Source organism: Camelus bactrianus, chromosome 7 (genome assembly GCF_048773025.1).
Source record: "Camelus bactrianus isolate YW-2024 breed Bactrian camel chromosome 7, ASM4877302v1, whole genome shotgun sequence".
Taxonomy (NCBI): Eukaryota; Metazoa; Chordata; class Mammalia; order Artiodactyla; family Camelidae; genus Camelus; species Camelus bactrianus.
Genome location: NC_133545.1, coordinates 47,301,915 through 47,324,264, shown reverse-complemented (window position 1 = coordinate 47,324,264; position 22,350 = coordinate 47,301,915). Strand labels below are relative to the sequence as shown.

The 22,350-nt window shown below is 38.4% G+C and overlaps 1 protein-coding gene across 7 annotated transcripts in view; it reads left to right on the top strand.

The window, feature by feature from the left end:
- The window catches only part of DNAH11 (dynein axonemal heavy chain 11), a 280,729-nt gene that overhangs the window by 104,322 nt on the left and 154,057 nt on the right, over positions 1-22,350 (top strand). For all 7 annotated transcript variants that reach the window (XM_074367353.1, XM_074367350.1, XM_074367352.1 and 4 more), the window contains exons 31-40: positions 2,054-2,185; positions 4,034-4,194; positions 6,515-6,671; positions 6,788-6,933; positions 10,090-10,206; positions 14,121-14,259; positions 17,402-17,494; positions 18,766-18,960; positions 19,823-19,900; positions 22,030-22,162. In XM_074367353.1, coding sequence (XP_074223454.1) covers positions 2,054-2,185; positions 4,034-4,194; positions 6,515-6,671; positions 6,788-6,933; positions 10,090-10,206; positions 14,121-14,259; positions 17,402-17,494; positions 18,766-18,960; positions 19,823-19,900; positions 22,030-22,162 — 1,351 coding nt within the window. The remainder of the gene's footprint in view (positions 1-2,053; positions 2,186-4,033; positions 4,195-6,514; positions 6,672-6,787; positions 6,934-10,089; positions 10,207-14,120; positions 14,260-17,401; positions 17,495-18,765; positions 18,961-19,822; positions 19,901-22,029; positions 22,163-22,350) is intronic.

Below are 22,350 nucleotides of genomic sequence, written 5' to 3'. Positions count from 1 at the left end.
TGAAAGCACTTGAAATTATAAATGTCCTTAAGATACATATAGTATTATTTCTTTTGATACAGCCGACTCTTTGTAACCAAGTACTGGTACTGGTGTAAAATTTGAGACTCTAAAGACTGGGTATCTTGACACAGATGAGAAAATATCCAGTGCGAAAATATCTGTATTCTAACCAACATGCGTATACATTTTGTTGAGAAACTTACCTGTGCATAGACTATTACTGTACATTTATTCATCTACTCAGCCAACATTGAGCACCTGTTGTCCAGCTGCTAACTTCTTAGTGGCTCTGGGAACAAGGCACTCAACTGGACAGACACAGACCTTGCACTCCTGGAACGTAAAATCTAGAGTATGATCAACACTGAACATGGCATACGTGAAATAGTGATCGCCTCTGCTTTTGTTACCATGTAGCTACGTTTGATAAATGGAAGATGTTAAAAGTAGATTAATGCTGAAAGGCTGTGTATTCTGAATGCCTGAAATACCTGCTTTTATTCCTCTGAGCCAACTATTCATTTTCAGTCTTTCTGGAATGCTTTTTGCACAACTGCAATTTCTCCACCTGGAAAGTGGCAGGTGGACTGATCTTGTGGAGGCTGATAAAGGGAATCCATGTGATGTGATCAGGAAGAACTCAGGCTCTAAAGTCAGACTGTCAGGATTTGAATTCCCCCTCCCCTGTTTGGCAAATGTGGTTAATATGCCCGTGACTCTGTTTTTTTATATGCAAAGTTAGGATGATAGACTGTTGTGAAGATTAAGTGAGACAATACAGACAGGTAATTTTAGTTAGTGTCCAGTGCACTGCACACTCATTTAATGTGAACTGCGCATGTTACAGTTACTGTTTTCCTGCCCGCCTTCTCCATTCGCACTGTAGTTCTGTAACCTTCCCCAGTTCAGCTGCACAGCAATCTCAGGGAAACCTGCAGTCCTTGGCATTTTCTGGAATGTGGTAATAGTGCTATAGGGAATATGTTTTTGATAGTAGATACACAGGTTTGAGAGCCTTTAGTGGTATATGTTCACTTAAAGTCAATTCTGATAGGATCAAACTGTTTGTAATTGACTGTCCTTTGCAGAGCTAGAAAGGAAAGGGGACAGTATTGTTTTACAGTGTGCTACCCTGGAATAAGGCAAGAACTGTTTTTGTTAGTAAGGCTCGAATAGGACAGAAATGTTTTGCGTAAATAGACATGCTAACAAAATCACCACGTAAGAGAGTATCTTTTACACCTTTCTGACCACAATTAATGGTAATGAATATTTTATATCAGAGCAAGTTTACATGTGTGTATACACTCAGTATGAACCTGAAACAGTTTCACGGAACAATACATATTCTTACCACCATAATGCAACATTTTTATTCCTTTGTATTCCATGTCATTCCATTCCATTCCTTTGCATTCTATGAAAAGAGACCAGCAGTTTGAAAAATATTGATCTAAGAAATTGGTGGACTAAACAAGAATAGGGATGTGAATAAGAGAATTAAATGGGATAACCTTAAGCTGTATATTTTAAATATTTTTGAATTAATCATCCTATATCCTAAGCGAAAAAACAAACAAACAAACAAAAACCTCAAAAAACAAAACTCAAAACCAAACAAACAAAAAAGGACTTGGTAATTAGAACTTTGTATACTTTGACAGAAGTAGCTCAGTTTGACCTTTTAAAATTTGTAGTCATTTCTCTTCCAGCACAGTTGTGGACAGATTGTCATTGGATGGAGAGTCAGTTCATTGCAGCCAGGAAACTGCTTCCACTTCTGTCTTTGTCATTACCTGCAGGCTGACCTGTCTTCTCTGAGTCTCAGTTTGAGGGATGAGAGAGGAGTAATAATATTTATTTGATTTTAATTAATTTAATAACAGCCTCCCTCCTGCTGCTAGCCCTAGGGTTGTTTAAGGACTGGCTGGGACAATATTTTGAAATAGTTTTGTAAACTACAGCGCTCTTTACAAATATGAAGACCATTGGGCTGTAAGACTCTATATTTGTAACTTTTTTTTATCTCCTTTTAAAAAATTCCTTGTAGATTGCTCAGTTGAATACACTGATTGCACTTTTGCTGGGAGAACTTCTACCTGGAGACAGGCAGAAGATCATGACAATTTGTACCATAGATGTCCATGCCAGAGATGTGGTGGCAAAACTTATTTCTCAGAAGGCAAGTTGTTTGTGGAAATTTCATTTATTGTTTGCTCTTTCCTGAAAATGGTGTTTACTGTCAAGAATACTTCTAAGGAAGTCATTATTTTTTTAGATTTATGTGTTGTCATTACACCGAAGTAGCTAATTGTACTTTCCATATATTTCATTTGGGTTATAGCTCATAAATTATCCTTGCAAGAGTTAGCTCAAGTGATGTCCCAAAGGGTTTTGCCAAGACAGGAGCCTCTAGTTGAGACCATCCAAAAATTAACCCAGAAGGGAAGAACCACAAGAAGTCACTTGTTTATTTTCCCATCTTTTGACTTCTCTACACATATGCATCATGGACCATTGGCCTGTGATGATCACCTCTGTGGCTTATCCAGCCAGTAGCAGTTAAGATTCTGTGTCGTTTAAATCACCTCCGTGTGCCTTTGACTATTTTCCTCTTGAAGAAAGAGAAATGTTGAGCACCCTTTGTCTTTTCCATTCAAAGCTAAATTACTTTCTTTAAAGAAATTATTTTCTGGTCCTTTCAGTGTGTTATTAACCTTCGTTCCTTATCTCCTTAAAAAGTCCCTGTGTCTCTTAGATACAGGCAGTATTTAATGAGGAAGAAGAATTTCTCACCCTTACCCAGAATATTCGCCTATTTAAAATGTCGAAAGTGTGCTTGCTTGTCTGCAACAACATTGGCATATCATGCCCATCACTTATTCCAAATCCCTTTTGTTTTTCGAGGGTGGCAATTCCTTTCACCATTTGAATGCGTGTTTGTATTGTGAGATGTTTTCTGTTGCTTTTCTAGTGTTTCCTCAACTTATTAAAATCAAAGTGAGTTTTAATTCTCTCTACAAATTACAAGCAAATGCTTACTTTGTGTAAGCCATAAACTTAAAAAAAAATACTTCTTGATCCAGGTTCAGGACCATGACTGATGAAAATGCTGAATGAAAATGAGTGAATAATGTTTAATTACTAATCCGAAAGTGATCCTTGCAAAACACCACTTACCATGTATTCTCACTTGGATAATGAGCCATTGATAACCACTCTTTGAATACGACCTTGCATATTTTATTATGTCTTATCAGTGGTAATTTGCTTGCAGCAGGATAAATTACGATTTAAAATATGTCCTTTATTTTGTTCTTAAAGAGATAAAGGCTTTGTTTAATTCCTGATCATTTGGTATACATAAATATGCAGTGTTGAGACTTACATAGACATCAAATTAGTAGATAATAATTTTAGTAACTTCAAATGATTCCTATGAAATCCTAGGGTCCTATGGATCTTGAAAGAGACTGGAATTATTTTTTCAAACTGATAGAAGAATGGATAAGTTTGAGTAAGCTAGGAAAGAAAAGCAATGAAAAAAACAATGTCATTTGGTTTTACAAAAAATGAAGTGGGAAAGCTCTGTTAAAAGCAGACTGGTTTTAGAATGGACTCTATGGAAAGTATAGTTTGTTTTTATCTCAAACATGCAGAAATAATGGATTATGTGCTATTTTATTACAGAGTGTGTTTTTTCATCTAATTTTAGTGATATGAGTATAAAGTTACATAAGTGATCAAATCCCCTGGGGTGACTGATAAAAGGGGACAAAGCATTGCTTGAACAAATTGATTTTGCTTTACAGTAAAAGCCTTCTTAAAATGAAGACTTTTATTACACACATATTTCTGATTGAGTATCCAGCCATCTACATGTAACTATGATTTGCAGTAGCATGCAAGAGATTTCCTTATTGTGAGATTTTTAGAAATAAAATGTGAATCGATCGAGCTGATTAGATTAGTAGATTGTTGTCTCGAAACTCTCAGTGTCCTGTGTGCAGTGATCATGTGATGTTTTTAGGTCGTCAGTCCCCAAGCTTTTGCTTGGCTCTCTCAACTTCGTCACCAGTGGGAGGACACCCAGAAACATTGTCTTGTTAATATCTGTGATGCCCAGTTCCAGTACTTCTATGAGTATTTAGGAAACAGTCCTCGACTAGTGATCACTCCTCTAACTGACAGGTAACAATGATAAGTTTGAGTCAAATGGGAAAAACCAATGCCCCTCCAAAACTCCCCCAAAATGGGTAAGGATGTGTGAGCTTGACAATAAAGGAATGAGCGAAAATGATGAACAAACTGGGAATCTATTTGAAAGCAACATATAAATGAACTAATTTAGTGACATAGTGAATGTTGACTTTCTAGAGACAAGTTAACGAGAACCAAATTAGAAAAGCAAAATTACAGACACTGTGCAGTATTCACATCGTGAAATCATGAGCAGTTAATAAGGCTCAACACAGCATCTTTGATCACGGAATCCATTCTCTCTGGTGATTTCTGGCTAACATCCTGATACCAGGGTGTGTAACTACCTCTCCCACTGCATCCTTTTATTGGAAGTGTAAAAACTGGAATTGCCTCTGGTCAGATTCATGTTTGAAGGATTACATGCAGTGAAAGGAAAAAAAGAGGGAGACCATAAACAATTCCACAGTGATACTACTTCTGAAGTGCTGTGCTGAGGGCTGTCCCAAGATGATGCAAGCAGGGTCCCTGCTCTCAGAGAATGCAGTTTCTAGTGGAGTGTGGCATGTGAGTGGCTGGGAATGAAGAGGAAGAATAAACAAATCAACAAAGTTGGGTGAGGTAGTAATAGTTGCTATGACAAAAATCAAATGGAGTGACATGTTGGGAAGTATCTTGAAGGAGAGCCTGCTATAGATTTTGTGGGAGGACATTTGAGCTGAGACCCAAATGATAACAAGGAACCAGCTGTGCAAATGTCCTGGGGCAGAAAGTTATAGCAAATACAAAGTACTGAAGATAGAAAGGAGCTTGGCCAGTTCGTGGGATAGACAGAGAGCTCTCTTTGGCTCAGGTATGTCAGGTAGGAAAGGGGTTTCAAGTACTCTGTCAATCTGGGTTGTGGTGGGGGTCCTGGGAGGTCGGTGGAACTTCCTCGCTAGCTTTGTATTGGTTCTTCCACATACTAATCTGCTCATGATTTTGTCTGTGTTCAATTGTATGGCTCCTTTAATTCCATTTCTCTTGCTCAGTCCTCCATAATTGGACTCTAACTAAAAGTCACTGTTCACTATCTTAATTTATGTACTGCTTTCAGCACAAGAGTAGTCTGCAGTGTAGAGGCAGTCATATGTCTGATAAACCTTGGAACCACAAGAAAAGATTATTAGGGGACAGTCTGTACCATAAAAAGTGCTACAATTCCTAGTCCAGCTGTCTTGCTACTCCATATTCATTGTAAGATGCACTGAAACTTGATGGCTGTTAAAATACAGAAACACTTCCCATTTCTGTAAGTAATTGCTTCTGTTTGCATAGTACTTTGCATTCTTAAGGGCATTTACCTTTGGCTTTCTTAGCACTCTATTGCCTTAACCAGTTGGCCACATTGTAGGACTGGCTTTCTTAATACACCCCTACAATAAACCTCATTTTATGGCAGAGAAAACCGAGGCATGTTGATGTCAAAAACTTAATTTAAGATTAGTATCTGATGGTTGGCAGAGTAGACACTAGTTCCTGGTCTTCAGTATGTGTATCTTCACACTCGATCCACTGTCTGTATTGAGACAAAAATAATTCATGAATCAGCAGAAACCCCATTAGGTCCTTGCCATTTTGTAGTTTTCCCTTTTTTTTTTTTTTTAACAAGTATTAAGTTCTGTCTTTGCACCATTTTCCTCAGTCTAAGAACTGCTGAGTCTTTCCTGAAAAAATAAGTATTATAATATAAACTCATGCAGCACCACATTCAAAATGAGTTCCTGAATACACTTTAATGTAATAAATTGTGCCTGTTATATTTGCATTGTACAGTGAAATAGGTATATATTATTTGCATACTGTATTTATATATTTACGTATCTCAATGTAGTAAGTAGCAATTTAATGAAGTTAGTGTTTAATTCATTCATCATCTGAGATTTCTCTTCTAATTTTCTTTTAATTAAACAATAGTTGGAGATGTTGTCTGCCATTTTAACAGTATGTTTACCTAGAAATATCAGAAATTCAAGAGCATTGCAAATCAGGTGTCATTTGTATTCAAATACACAGCTCTTAGGAAATGAGACAAGCAAATAAAGCAATACGTTCTTCTCTCTTACTTTTAAACAGCCAACCTAAAATTAAATTTGCTATAATATTCTCCTGAGTCTTACCATAAACAAATCAGTAGTGTTTCAATATTTTATGTCACTACCACATTCTAGACCTGGAGTTCTTAAATTAAAAAAAAAAAATTAGATTGTCCCTGAAGTTTTCTAGAAATCTTGTATTAGACTGTAATATTTGGGTCTTCTGTTGCTTAAAGGTGTTACATCACTTTAACTCAGTCACTTCATCTAACCATGAGTGGGGCTCCAGCTGGCCCAGCTGGAACAGGAAAAACAGAAACTACCAAAGATCTCGGACGTGCCCTTGGGATGATGGTCTATGTATTCAACTGTTCAGAGCAAATGGACTACAAAGTGAGTTAGTTATAAAACGATATATTCTAACAATATTATTCCTGTTTGGAAATGATTCAGACTAACAGCTTAAAACTTGTTTCTTTGAATTCCTGACGCCTCACTCCATCATTAAGTCCATAGGAAATATCTACAAGGGATTGGTGCAGACAGGCGCTTGGGGCTGCTTTGATGAGTTCAATCGAATCTCTGTGGAAGTTTTGTCAGTGGTGGCGGTACAGGTGAAAATGATACACGAAGCCATCAGAAACAGGAAGACGAGGTGAGTGACGTGTGGCTTCCTCTTCCTGTTACAAGGAGAGAAACATGGAGCAACATGGTAAGCCTCATCTTCACAGTCTGCTGCCTCTCCCCACCCTGTGAAATGGGTACAATAAGAGAGACTTGTTCATGGTGAACAGTTCTTTTGAATAACCTCCCATGTTTTAGCAGTGTTTTTTAAATGTTGAATGTGATAAAGGTGTATCCCGTTACTTTCATCACTTAAATATACACCCTCTACAACACAACACTAAATCCAGTTTATCAGTTCTCAGTCCTGGTCTTACTTGACCTTCTGGCAGTTTTGACACAGTTGATCCCTCTCTTCTGTGTGACACACTTTCTTCATGTGGTTCCAGGCCCCCACCTCCTCCCAGTTTTCCCCCACCCTCAGGGCTGCTCCTTTGTTGATTTCTTCTTGTCTGTAAAATGGGGGAAAGTGTGGTACCCACCTGGTAGATTTCTGTGAGGATTAAATGTGGAGCCTGACACATAGTAAGACTCTATCAGTGTCAGCTATGACTTTTAATTATTTCCTGACTTATCAATGTTGAACGTCTCAGGCCTCAGTCTCTGGGCCTCTTCTTTTCTCTCTCTCTACCTGTTCCCTAGGTAATTTCTTGTAGTCACGTGGCTTCCAGTATCATATTTATGCTGCTGGCTACCAGCTGCCCAGGCTGCCTTTCTCTCAGATCTTAGACTTACACAGACAACATAAGCCATTGTCTTGAGGCATCAAAAGACTCCATTTGATGTCTCGTAGGCCTGTCATAGTTAATATATCCAAATCAAAATCCGAGTCTTTCCTTCAGACCCGCTTTGTTAGTTGTCCTGTCCCAGTAGAATACACTCTCCCATTCTCCCAGTTACTTGGGCCAAAAACCTTCCAAATACGTCCAAATAGCCCTAACCGCTTCTCAATGTGTTACCACTCTCTGAAAGACATAACATGACTGGCTCTTAGGGTTTGATGGCTTATTCTGAGAAATAAGCTTTGATAGTACACAGTTGCAGCTTTCTCTGTGATGTTTTTGCGTACAGTGAGTCTCATTTGTTTGGTCTATCTGTTTACTCCCATTTGTTAGGACATTCTGCTCAGCTAGCTTATCTTATCCACAAGGATGTGTCAAACTCCCAGTCAAGGAAAGATCACCTAGGCCCTTGGGACTGTGAGCCTGTTGTTTCCAGTTAGTATAGCTACATCTGGATGTTCCCACCTTCTAGGGAGCTTCTCAGTCCTTCTGCTGCAAGGCTTTAGGACACCAATTTGCTGTGACCAGATATCCGCTGCCTTCCCTATCCCTGCTCCCATGGCATGTTTGAGAAATTAGGTTCTTTCCTTTTGGTCCCCAAACATATTTGATTGAGCTTTCGGGCAAAATCTTATTATCTGACGTAACCCAGATGCGTTTGAGGCCATTCTTCCTTACAGAGATTTAGATAACTGATCCATGCAGGGATTCTCAAAAACTCCCAGCCTTGCTTCTTGGCAGTCCCCTTGGTCTCCGTATATGAACTGTAGCTGTTCTTCCTCATGCTGGCCCCTATTCAGTTGGTTAGGCTCCTTCACGATTTCATGAGTTTTATTAAATCCTTGTGACATGCAAGGATTTAAGAGATGGCCATGCCTCAGCCCCGAAGCCTTCCAGCATCTTGCTGGCTCTGCCCCCTGGACTCATGGCTGTCCCTGCTGCATGGAATGGAAGAGGACTCAGGTTCCTGCTACAGTAGCCTCCTCTCTTCCTGCAAGCAGCCCTGCCAGGCCTGTCTGCCTTCCTTAGCTGATACTCTGGGAATGGAGATTTTTTCCATTCTTACCCTAACTGTACACAATCCACCTTCTCGTCATTACCTAACATTTCAAAAGCTCAGTCCTAAAAATGTGGCTGTCTCTTTTCCCTCTCGGCTCAGTGATGTAGACTCAGCTCCTCAACCACTTCAGCAACCCCCACCTTCTCACCAAGAGAACACCTTCTACTTTGTCTCCTTGACCCCTGTTTGAAAGTTTCCTTCTCCTTGTCTTCAGTTTGGCTCCTACAGCCCTTTACCATCCCACTGCCCTGGTCAGCAGCAGCCTAACGGCCCTTCCAAAGCTTCTGAAAATCTTCCACTGCTTCTCCAGTGCCTTCAAGTGATGATGAGAGCAATGATCATAACACCTGTTGAGTATTTACCACGGTCTAGGCATTGTACTCTGGGCCATTTATATACACGATCCCTTTTAATCCTCATATCATCCAGTAAGGTGGGTAATATTATTATCCCCACTCTTTTTTTTTTTTTTAAGATCAACAACAACCTTCAACAGAATTTAATAACAGTTATTTCTATGTTACATTTCTTTTTACAATTACCTTCTAATATGGGCATCTGATACTGGGCTCATTTACTATTGTGTTACTAAGTGTCTTTTTTAGCAGGGGGAGGGGTGGAAGGGTGGAGAGAATTAGGTTTACTAATTTTTTTTTTAATTTTTGTTTTACTGGAGGTACTGGGGATAGAATCCAGGACCCCATGCATGCTAAGCACAGCTCTACCACTGAGCTACAGCCTCCTCCCATCCCCCTTGTTTTAATTAGTTAAGGGGATGGAACATGCCTGAAGTGATACAGCTAGTCTGTGTGCTCCCAGTCCGGGTCCAGAGCTCGCTGTCATAAGCCCCACTCTGTTCTATCCTCTCAGTGGTGATCAGTGATATTTGTTGAATAAATAGGAGGGAGGGAGACAGGGAGCAACCAAATAACCAAATAACGACTGAACAAGGAGCCCCTCTCTCCTCTTCGCACGGGCATTCTCCATCTGTACCATGTCCCATTCCAGGAACTGCAGCCCACGTTGAAGGCAAAAATAGCATCACCTTTCATTAACTGTTAAAGTAGTCAAGTCCTCATTTTTGATATTCTTGCCTACGGCAGCAGTGCTAAAATATAAAAGAACACTGGCCGTATTTGTAATTCCTTTGGGGGAAGGGAGTGTATTTTTAATAAACACGCTTCAGAACATATTCACAATATGTATGTGTTTGAATTTTGAAGAAAATTGCACAGAATAAACAGTTTCCTAATAATAATTTGCATTTTGCAGTGGTTTGCATTTGTCAATGTGCATTCATATTCAATGAACGAGTTTAACTCCATCAACATTCTTCTTCTGGTAGATTTGTATTTCTTGGGGAAGCTATCACGCTGAAGCCATCAGTTGGAATATTTATTACTATGAACCCAGGATATGCTGGTCGAACCGAATTACCAGAAAATCTCAAAGCTCTTTTCAGGCAAGTGTTGCACTTTGTGGTTTAGCATCTGGAGCACTCATGCCACCTAACGTTGCTGGTTTGCACTGTGAAATGATCTGTTTTTCCTTGAGAATTTCTGTGGAAAACCCCTTACTATTTCTTCAGGATCCCTTTATAGAGAGAACTTTCACCGTAATAAATTAACTCTTGAAGCATGAAACCAGACTCAAAATCATTATGTACAAGTTACATGGTACATTTGAACATTTAATACTAGCTCTTCTATAATGATATCTTTTATTATAAATACAATTTTCACGAATTACAGAATATTTGGAGAATACAGAAGTTAATAAAGAAAAAAATTGTAGCTTTACCACCCAGGAAGAGTGATTGTTACATTTTTTTCTAGTTCTCTTATAATTCATATGTATGGGATTAAGATATTAGGTTAGGCATGATTTTTCTTTAGTTCATATTTCATATGTGGCCATAAGTAGTTTTGTCCCATTATTGAAAATTCTTGGGAAATGCCATTTTATGTAGCTGAAAAATAGTCTCTGCCTTGGCTCATCCCGAATTCTCTTAACCATTCCTATTGTCTGCCATGAAGGGCTTGTGTTTTTCTCTTCAGTCTTTTATGATCATAGAGTTGCAGGCTGTAAACATCTCTCCATAGGAAGGATTATTCTTATTTCAGATTATTACCCAGGCTAGATTCCTATATGTAGAACTCCTTGGTTTCCAAGATAGTTGTACCATTTTTAACCCTCACCATCAGTGTATCACAATTTCAGCTTCTCTGCGTTCTTTTCACAACTTGGTATTATCGGTCTTGTTTGTCTTAGGCAATCTTTTAGGTAGTGGTATGTCTTTTGGGGTTGGCTTGCATTTCCACAATGGTGAATATTGTTGAACAGCTTTTCATGTAACTTACTGGCCCCTCCCACTTTGTGAAGTGTGGTAGTAAACATAGAATTCCTTTGTTTAATACACATATTGCAAATATTTTTCTTTGAACTTGTGGCTTGCCTTTCCATTTTCTTAATGGTGTCCATCAAAGATAGAAGTTTTAACTATGATGAAATGTAATTTATCAATTGATTTTCTGTTTTGTTTTTAGTGGAAGTACTGGGGATTGAACCCAGGACCTCATGCATGCTAAACATGCAGTCTACCACTGAGCTATACCCTACCTCACTGATTTTATGGTTTTTAAAAATAACCTAGTTAAGAACATTCGACTAGCCCCAGGTTGCAAAATTGTTTAACTGTATTTTCTTTCAGAAGTTTTTAAAGTAGTTTTCATATGGGTTCCTCCCCCTTTTTTTGTTAATATACTCAAATATATTGATTGATTATTCAAATGCTAAACACTTCCTCCATGTTGCACTCCTGGGATAAACTCTGCTTGGTCAGGAGATAGCATTTTCTAAGTATTGTTGGATTCAATATACTACTGTTTTGTTACAGATTTTAAAGTCAATGCTATCAGAGATATTGGTCTGTTGTGTCCTTTCTTGTCATGTCTTTGGTTTTGGCATCAGTGTAATGCTAACCTCATGAATGACTTAGCATGTGTTCCCTTCTCTGTTTTCTTCCAAATTTGTGTAGGACTGGTATTATTTACCCCTTAAATGTTTGATGAAATTAATCAGTGAACTCATTCACCCATTGGGGCTTAGATTTTTCTTTGTGGGAATCTTTTTAGTGATAAATTCAATTTCTTTAACAGATACCAATTTTTTTTCTTAAATTAATTTTGATAATATGCATCTTTTAAGGAATTTTCTCCATGTTATCTAGATTCTTGAATTTATTGGCATTAATTTATTCATAATATTCCCATATTATCTCTGGTGGTGTCCTGAAATCCATGTCTGATAAGGGTAATTTGTGTCTTCTCTCCCTTTGCTTCCTTGATGAGCTAAAGGCTTATCCAATTTATTTTTTAAGAGTTCTTTAGTGCTGTCAAGATGTGTCTTTATTTCCTGTCTGCTTTCAAAATAATATGCTACTTCACATACAATGTAAGAACCTCTGTAGTTTTTACTATGACTTCTTTCAATCCTTTTAAGCTTAATTTGCTTGCTCATCTATCTAGATATTTAAGACTATTTCATTTGTATTTTCTTTTAATTTTTATAGTGTGACTTTCTAAATGTACTTCGTCTGTTAGAAAACTTATTTTGGTAGATAACGTGAAATGAGTATTTAAACAGAATTATTTTACCTAATAGTCAATTGTTCTAGCACCCGCTATTGAATGTCTTCCTTTCCTCCTGTGATAGCTTTCTCTAGCATAGCAGCTTTATAAGGTCTACTTTTCTTGAAAAAAAAAAAATTCTAGAGAATAACTCTCCTGGAAATACGTATAATGATTACAGAATATTTTCATTTGAGAATTTCATTTGAAATTTTCACATTTGTATCCCAATTCATCTTGTACATATCTTCATTGGGATCTTAAAATCTGAAATTATTTTGTGAAGTTTCCGTAAATTCGGTGTAACAAAGCGCAGTATCTTGTGTGCTGGGGCGCTTGGCTCAGCAGAATCTGAAGGACAGTTGGGTGATGCAAGTAGTGTTGATGAGTGGAGATGGCATGCCTGAGCCATGAGAGTATTGGTGCCACCACGTGGCCTTGGCCATGAGCTTGTGCTGCTCGGAACCCTAGTCTGCACCTCAGTTCAGTATGCATAAGAATTGCAGCCATCTCAAAGAGTTGAGAGAACTAAGTGAGAGAGTGCATGAAAAGCTTTTAGCATCCCTTATGCTATGAAGAGTACTCATTGAATGTTAGTTGTCGGTATTGATATAAGTACCAGTTAAGTAAATTTGCTAGCCTTTTCCCTCCCCTGTTTGCTTGAAAAAATACAGGGCTGCTTTAGGTAGGAGTAGTTAGTAACATAGATCCAAAGAGACTTGGAACTGTTTAGGTTGAAAAATTAGATATGCGTGAAGTAGACTGTAATTATATTTACAAAAACAGATGGATAAAAATTATTGGAATATATGCTTAAAAATATCTGAAATGACAGGCTTATTTACTTATTTACTCTAGCGCCTTCTTTGCACTTGACTTCAGTTGAGTGGTATTTTTTCTAATGTTGCTTTTAATACACTTGTCTTGGGAGGACTTTTTGGAAGTTCCCCTCTAAAAGAAAGGGAATTTGAAAGTGATGTTTGGGTAAATTTTCATCCTGAAAGTCTAACCAAGCTGGCTGCAGGCAGCGTTGGAAATGGCTTGTATGAGCTTAAAAGAGCTGATGGTTAAGTTTTCATGAGTTTTGTGAGGTGGTTATGAAGCACAGGTACTAATAAAAAACTGAATCATATAAACTTTTGATTAAATCAGTCCTGTTAGAGACAACATTCAAACTCCTTACTTCCTAATTACTTTCTCCTATTTTATTAATACGTATGCTCCTGGGTTATTTATGTCTATTGCGTCTGTGTGGTGGTGTGCTATTGCACATCTGTTCCCACCTCCACGTTTAGTGATATCATGTTGGTAGACTGAAATCAGCCATGGCGGAAGTATCGATTCCATGGAAATCAGCAAATGCTGTTTTTTGGAGAGCCAGTTGTTAACAACTGACCAGCACAGCACTAGCCACAGGTAAAGGCTGGCCTCTAGCACAGAACATCACACATCTTTCTGTGGTGACAGCATAACAATGGAAGTTTACCAAATATACCCACAAATTTCCCTTAAACTCCTACAGCTGTGCTTCTGCCATTTTCAGATTTCCCACCTTTTTCTGTGTATCCAGTAACTAATGGGCATTTTTTTGTTGAAGTGGAGGGTCTTGTTAGCTGTGATTGACAGAGGTAATTGTGACCTGCTTGGGAATGGTTAGAATGTTGGTACAAACTAATCACTTGATTTCAGCAATTTATACTTATTACCTTAGCACGTTGTAAAACTAAATTTCATATTTACTTTGTAGACCCTGTGCCATGGTGGCCCCTGACATTGAGCTTATCTGTGAAATCATGTTGGTTGCTGAAGGTTTTGTGGACGCACGCTTATTAGCCCACAAGTTTATTACGTTGTATACACTCTGCAGGGAGCTCCTGTCCAAGCAGGTGAGGGGTCTTTGTTACTTTTTTGGGGTTTCTAAGCTCAATAAAAACAGCTTCTGAAATATGGATGTTGGGTTAATTACCACTCAAGTTACAGTTAGACATTTAGGAGTAATTGTATATTTTCCGTATGATTTTGAAAATTTGTATTTTAGAGTTCTTAATTTTTTTTGAAATTAAAAACTTGAGACATTTTAAATTGAATGTTTTATTTGTACTTAACACAGTTTGTATCAGTGGGCTATGGGATTTTCTTTAAACTTTATCAATGCTACAATGAGATACAAATTTTAATGCCTTCCTTTCTTGGTGAAAATATTATTTTACAGTGAGAGATGGTGGGAGTGTTCATAGAGCCAGTGAAAGCTGATGTTTTTGAAGAAGGCTCAAGAAATGTTAAATTAAATTTTTTCTCATTTTGTTGGTAATTCTTTATTTGAAAGTAGAGTTGGCTTTTTTTTGTTTTTATTTTTGCCCTACAATTCCCTAGTCTCTGAAATGGGTCAGATTAATACAGACTTTACCCTCCAGTCACTTGCTTTTTACTGTTTCATTGAAGTGGCTCATGGGCCACAAAAATGACCATTTATACCAGCATCACTATTTGTAAATGGAGCTTTGTGGTCCCTTTTGACTTCAGTCTTTTGGTGACCTTTTGTTAATTCCTGGTAACGTTATTTGCCAACTGTTCCAAGATGAAAGTATTAAAATACCACAGTTACAACCAGATGTGCTCATTTTAAATTACCTGCTGTTGGGGTGAAATTTGGAATCTAAGAAGCAAATTCGTGTCATTTTAACAACTGTGAATTTGCTTCCTAGGGTAAAACATACCAGATTTGATAGCAGGAAAAAATGCTTGTGACAATCTTATATGCAAAAAACAGCATACAAACTGTAGATGTGATCTACAATTTGCATGTATTTTATATTTTATATTATACTGCATGCTTTATAAATGTATGAAGTGACCGGAAAATACATTGTGATTTTAAACATTTGTTTCTGGTAATAAGATTGTGAGTATTTTGTATTTTTCTCCTTGTTCTTGTTGGTAATATCCTTTTTATTTTGTCAAAGAGTCTGTGTTAATTTTATAATGGGAAAAGAAGACAAAAGTGTCATTGGACCTGGGATACATGGAGTTGTAACCATATGCCACTCCCAGGACTAATATTTAGACATTTAATGAGCAATTACTGTGTGAATGTAATGTGTTTATTGCTGATGATCATGAAAGGGGTAAACACAGAACAAAAGAGACAAACAGATTTCTGACTTCAAAGAACTTATGTAGGAGATTCAATTTTCATGAAGTAAAAATTGTAAGAAATGGATCATGGAAAGATTATAGTTTCAAGGAAAAAAGGAGTCAATCAGTGTTAATTGAACAGGTACCATGTGTTATTTTTTTAATCTTGACAAAAACACTACAAATTTGATTTTATTAGTTCCATTTTACGGATGAGGAAACGGAGTGAATAACCTATTCAAAGTTCTCAACTAATAAGTGGCGGGAGCAAGATTCTATTTCAGCCCTTTCTAATCCTTTCAAGGATGCTTAGAGCCATTACAGGAGGAAGGTGTGGGCAGTAACGGTAGAACAGGCAAGGAAAGAGTTCTCCAACTCGGAGAAATGTCAGGGATGGAAGATAAGAAAGAAATTTGTCCAGGACAGAAAAGCTGAGTTAGGAGCACAATCCACTGAGCTATAGGAATGGATTTGAGAAGAATCAGTGGACATTTTTGACCAAAGGACTAGCATAATGAACATACTACAGATTATTTTAGCACTTGTTGGCAATGTTTAATGTTTAGGAGGGTCACCAAGTCTTAAGTCTGTGTCCAGAATTTTTTCTACATTCTATCCTTGAATCTTGTTACTGTGATGACTTAGCCTGCTCCCCAGTCTCCCCATCCTCCAAATACTGGTTCTTTCCCGTCTCCTGCCCTCCTCAAGCCCTAGTCTATTTCTATATCAGTGGCTTTTAAAAGGCTTTTTACCATGACACACAGTAAAAAAAAAAAAACAAAAAACTTTTAAGACTCAGTCCATACATACATACCTACCCCCCAACACACAAGCATGACTAAAGCCAAAATCTTCACCAAACACCTCTTACCCTCACTATTTGCAGTGCACTCTGGTGTTTTTCACCCCATTCTGTTCTATTTCATGTCCAACAAATATGATGATTAAGATGCACTGAGTTGATTTTGCTATCTACTAATGAATTGAAGGGCATATTTATACATGTACATGTTTTTTCACTGCTTGCAAAGCATTAACTCATTTTACCCCAGCAACCTTGTAGAGGGGTAGGTACTTTGATCCACCTTTTTATAGATGATGACAGTCAGGCTTGGAGAGATTGACTTTCCCACAGGCACAGCTGGGAGACATCTGGGAGAAGGGTTGTTACTGTGTAGGTTGTAGAGAGAGGGCAGAGGAGCGAAGGCTGGTTATATATAATCAATGTATTGATTCAGTGTACCTACCCTGTGCAGTGCTCTGTGCTAGGACCCAGAGACAAAAGTAAATCAACATGGGCTCTTTCCTCCAGGAGCTCGGAGCCTGTGAAAGGAATCCTCTCGAAATAAGGTGGAAGTCTCAAGGAAGTTGGACTTTATCACCGAACTTGAATAAACAGCTTTGACTGTATTAAATGCCACTGTTAGGGCTAGAGTGTCCAAGTGATGAAGAGGTAGAGTAATTAGGGAAATTAGAGGTCTAGGGCTGGGAGTGGGCAGACTAGCAGGGCTGCTGTGAACAGCCAGAGAGCTGTTCTTGTGGTTGGAGTGAAAACATGGAAGTAATGGAACCCCTGAATTAGCAAGTTTATTGAGAGAGAGGAGCAAGGCGGGGTAGGGTGGATGGAGCCTTGGGGTAAATAATGCATCTAAATGCTGTGGAGAGAAGAGGTTTGCTGACAGAGGCAGAGAATCAGGCAAAAGAAGCAGGACCCTGAAGGGATGTGGTTTTTACAATTTCAAAGACAGAGGATAGGGTGCGTGGGGATATTACTTTACCTCGTTAAGATGCATATTTATCTGAACTCTTGTATCTTCCAGCTTTTACTTCTGGAATGAGAATCTGATTGCCTCATAAAAGTTTTGAGAAAATGTACCTATGTTTTGATTTTAGGATCATTATGACTGGGGACTTCGAGCTATTAAATCTGTCTTGGTTGTAGCTGGCTCCCTGAAACGAGGAGATAAAAATAGGCCAGAAGATCAGGTACTGGAGTGCTAATATGATTTTGTTGAGTGAATAGCTAAACAGCTTCGTACAAATAAAAGTATATAGAGGGTGGACCATGTATAGCATGACTTCTAAAAAGTGTAACATCTATTTTTAATGTAGACTATTTTGAGGACTGTCATTCTTACATATAAACAACCACAAGTATCCTTGAGTAAAAAGATATAATACACGAAAGAAAGTGTGATTTTATAAATGCTTTTGAAATACCAGCCACAAAAAGTATTTTGGTGATCATAAACAATTCAGTAGTCACTGTTAGATTTCCTCACGTACCTTAGAGGAAATCAGATAGAGTTGGGATATTAGTCCTGGAAAAGTCAGGGAAGACATAATCTAATGGAAGAAAGTATGTTGTCTGTTCATGAGATGTAAGATGAGCATGAAGAAAGGAACAGGAAGGGTGCTCGCCTCACACCAGTGAAATACTTAGTTGGTCATCTAGACCTACTAGGGGAATGGCCCACCATCCTTCCTGGGGAAAACAGTAACACTCACACAGTGCATTTTTCTCCGTTAGATAAACAGAGTAATGGATATGCAGTCTGTGTGTATATGCAGTCTGTGTGTATATGCAGTATGGCTTCAGAATTTGGGGGGAAAAATAGGTTGATTCCTGTGAGTTTCTTTTCATGTTAAAGAATATTCATCGTGTGATTTTCTACTTTCCTTTTGCAATCTTTCTCTTCCTCTCAATCACAATTCATGATTGGGTCAAGATTTTCATGCATTTGTGTGTTCTCTTGTTCTATTATTGTTGGAACACTTAACCTCTTCCTGTAAAAGTCATCCCGATGTTCAAGTTACTGCTTTTAAAATCTAAAGCTCTCTGGTTTTCTGCCAGCATAGAACAAAAACCTAAACTAAAGATAGTTGAGTTCGTCATTCTGAGATTCTCACAGGATTTTGAACAAAACAATGTGATGGTCCTGGTTAATTTACACCCTAGAGTTTGAGGATTATGGAGAGAAGAGCCCCAGATCCTTCCTGCAGTTCAAAATGTTGTCCAGGAAGGAACAGGGCCTCTTTGCCGGCTTTAGTCTGGGTTGTCCATGGTACTGGCTGGCAGAGTGGTTTTTTGTTCTGGTATGTGACCTTAACCTCCCTATAGATAGAATGTCATTCTAATAGAGAACAGTATCTCATGATTTGAATATAAGAATTAAAAAGAACATCTTGAGCAGTTCAGGTGTTTGTTAGACATTGTATTGGCTTTTTCATGAAATGTTTTCTCTTCTTCTTTCTAGGTACTCATGAGAGCGTTAAGGGACTTCAATATGCCGAAAATAGTGACTGATGACATCCCTGTGTTTTTGGGCCTGATTGGTGACCTGTTTCCAGCCCTGGATGTGCCCCGGAGGAGAGCGCCACACTTTGAAGAAGTGGTCAGGCAGTCCACTGTGGAGCTCCACCTACAGCCCGAGGAAGCCTTCATCCTTAAAGTAAAAGGATCTTTGCTTGTCATGGCAGCACCTGGAATGTGCAGTGAGAATAACTGCTTAATTGATGTTGAACCAAAGAACCAACTTGTATATTACCCTGACCTTAAGACGATCTTACTATTTACTCTAAAGCATGCTCATATGGCAGTCTTTACTAAAGTAATTATGAATATAGTCCTCTTCCGTGAGAAGGTGAAAATAAGATGTGATTAAGTCATGGTTTTCCATGTCAGCATACTTCTCATTACTTTATAAAACTTCTTGGTTCTTCTTGGTGACACACACACCAAAAATTAATTTTACTCCCTTTTCTCTCCATCCTAGAGAAAGTTGCAAGTAGAATCATGAGCACATGCTTTTCATGGGGGAGAAATGTCTACATGAATGACCTCATGTGACTTATCAAAGGCTTGTGCATATACATGCTCATTTGGGGTGTAGTGAATGCATGGATGTTAAAATACATATAGCATATCTGTTTTAGATATTCCAGAGAATATAAGTCATTATTACTCAGTGTGGATGATGCTGGCCATATACTGTTTCTGTTCACACTTCATGAAGAGTAATTGACTTTGGAACTAACCCCTGCCATGTACTGAGTCCTTCTGTGCTTCACTTCTGCCTGTGCCAGTGATTCACCGAGTCATGCTTTTTCTTCATTTTCTCCCTCCATCTTCTACATTGGGAGATCCCGGAGAAACTATGCTTGGTATTTGTCATCTATTTTAATTTTCCCAGAATATAATGTTGTCAGCTGGGGCTGGCTTGAGTTATAAGAAAGAACTGTGCAAAAATGGGTAGATTTTGGAAAAACACAAACTTATTAAAGGAAACTAGTGTCTGGCTGTTGGATCTGCAGGTTGTCCAGCTTGAGGAGCTGTTGGCTGTGCGACACTCTGTCTTTGTTGTTGGAAATGCAGGCACAGGAAAGAGTAAGGTATAGTAAACTCCTGTCAGCTTTCAGCTGGGAATGAACAAAATTGGAGGTGGGGGGAGCTGCTTTGAAATCTATTTAAGAGTTCCCTTTGGTGAAGTTGCTCATAATTTGGGGTTAGAATTGGAGACTCTAATATTGCTCTTTGATCAGTTGACACTATTTTCCTTTATATTGGGGAAAGGGAGAGAGTAACTATAGAACATTGCAGTCAAATAAGAAATGTGAATTGAGAGAAGGTTGGGCTCTCCACGTGAGAGGGTTAGCACCCTATTCGCACATTTAGATGTATGCCATCCTGTTTTATCCATCTTTCCATCACGTACCTGAATTATTTTATCCAAAGTACCCATACCAAGAGACTCTAGAATAAGATACCTGGCTTGCAGGAATGGACTGGCCCTGCCCACACTGGTCAAAAGTATTTTCTTCTATTTTCCAAGTTATCCCAGATTCTCCTCCCTATATCAATAAGAAAAAAAACCAAATATTTTTCTTCAATACTCCCCTGGAAATATAGCCCTCTACGGGGCCAAAACAACACTTGAAAAGAAAAGGAGACAAAAACCATATTGTTGAGATGCCTGTTATGTGCTGTGCTAGGTGCATGATGTGTGATTTACTCTGCACAATGATGGTAGGCTGTGGGTATTATTATCCCCATTTTTAGTTCCCTGCTTGATTTTGTTTGGTTTTACTGACTGTCCTGGCAACATACTTGTTTTCTTGCTTGGCAGACAGTATATGCAGAACTGCATGCGTTTTCATTTAGGGTGCTTGCATATGAACGTATTTAGTAACCAGTGACTAAAAATAATGAGAGCAGGCATATGAGTCTTTAGAGCATGAGTGTACATAGAACTTGCCAATATTTAGATCAGAACCCAAAGTGGAACAACTGTAAAGGGAGGCCCTGTGTAGGGATTTTTCTACTGAAAAAAAAAAAGTAATAATTGAAATATTAAAGTGGATAACTGATAGACCTGTAATTATTTTGTTAGAGTAAGTTTCAGATGTGGGCCATGGTGCAAGGAAGGATAAAATTAAATTCTATAATTTTCAGTAGATTAATGGTTTCTAAAAATACAAGCTTAATATTCCTAAGACATTCAGTTTTTTCCATCTAGTCTTCACTGGTTCTGTTCTCTTTAGCCTTTACTTAAGCTGATAGAACCAGAACACCAAAGCTCAGGGCCATGTTATTTAGCAACTTATTATTTCAAGTATTTGGCAATTGTCTGTCAGTCCTGTAAACCCCTGTGAGTAGATCAGGATGATAATATCTGAAATAACAGTCATGGCTTTTCCAAGAAAGCAGAATAGTTGGGGCAGATATTTGGGTTAAGGTGTCAGGGAATTAAACAGATGTATACTAAGCACCTATCCTGTGAATTCTTATCCACAAGTCTTCTCTCCTTCAGTGTTCTAGACCCGGGTTTCTTAGCCTCAGCACTGTTGACCTGTGGACTGGGTAACTCTTTGTTGTGGGGCTGCCCTGTCATTGCGGGACGTTTAGCAGCATCCTGGCCTCTGCACACTAGATGCCCAGGAGCACGTCCACTTCCCCCGAGTCGAGATGATCTCCTGTTGAGAACTATTGCTCTAGGTCACAAGGTCTCAAAGTACTTCGAGACCAAGCATCCCAGGCACCAGCTCGGACCTTGTTAGAACTCAGATTATCTGCCCTTTCCTAGACCTACTGAATTAGAAACTCCGGGACTGGGCCCATTCATCTGTTTTAACACCCTCTGAGCGATCTGGATGGATGCAGGGTCAAGTTTAAGAACAATCTAATACAGGCAGAGTGAATTTTCATAGCATGAACAGAAACCCCTATTTACATACAGTCTTTCACTTTGCATACGTGGTTAAAAATCTCAAGTAATAGTGCCTGTAAGTAGTCTACGTTGTTCAAAGCATCAGGTGAACTGATCCTCAGGGATTGTAGGGTTAAATTTTTCAAAAAGAGAATGAAACTGTGCACTTGTAAATTTTTTCTCATTCTCAATCCTAGTACACACAGACTATCTAGGAGCATGTAATGCATAGGGAAAAACCTTGTGAAATCTTTTGCTTTCCATTTGGCTTACATGAGTATTAATTTTCTTAGCTTTTTCCCTTCCTTTTTTCAGATTTTGAGAACACTGAACCGAACATATGTTAACATGAAACAAAAACCCATTTGGAATGACTTAAACCCTAAAGCTGTGACAACAGATGAACTTTTCGGTTTCATACATCATGCCACCCGAGAATGGAGAGATGGCAAGTAGTATTTCCCCTTTCGAAGTGCGAAAATTTTCTCATTTTTTAATCCAGAAAATCATTTCTTAGTTCAAACCAATTTTAGTCACGGCCCTAGATTTACTGTTTATGTGTTGGCCTTATTGGAAATAGAGCAGCTCACAACAGCATTTATAACTATAAATTAAAACTAGGTTTGAATAAGTGGT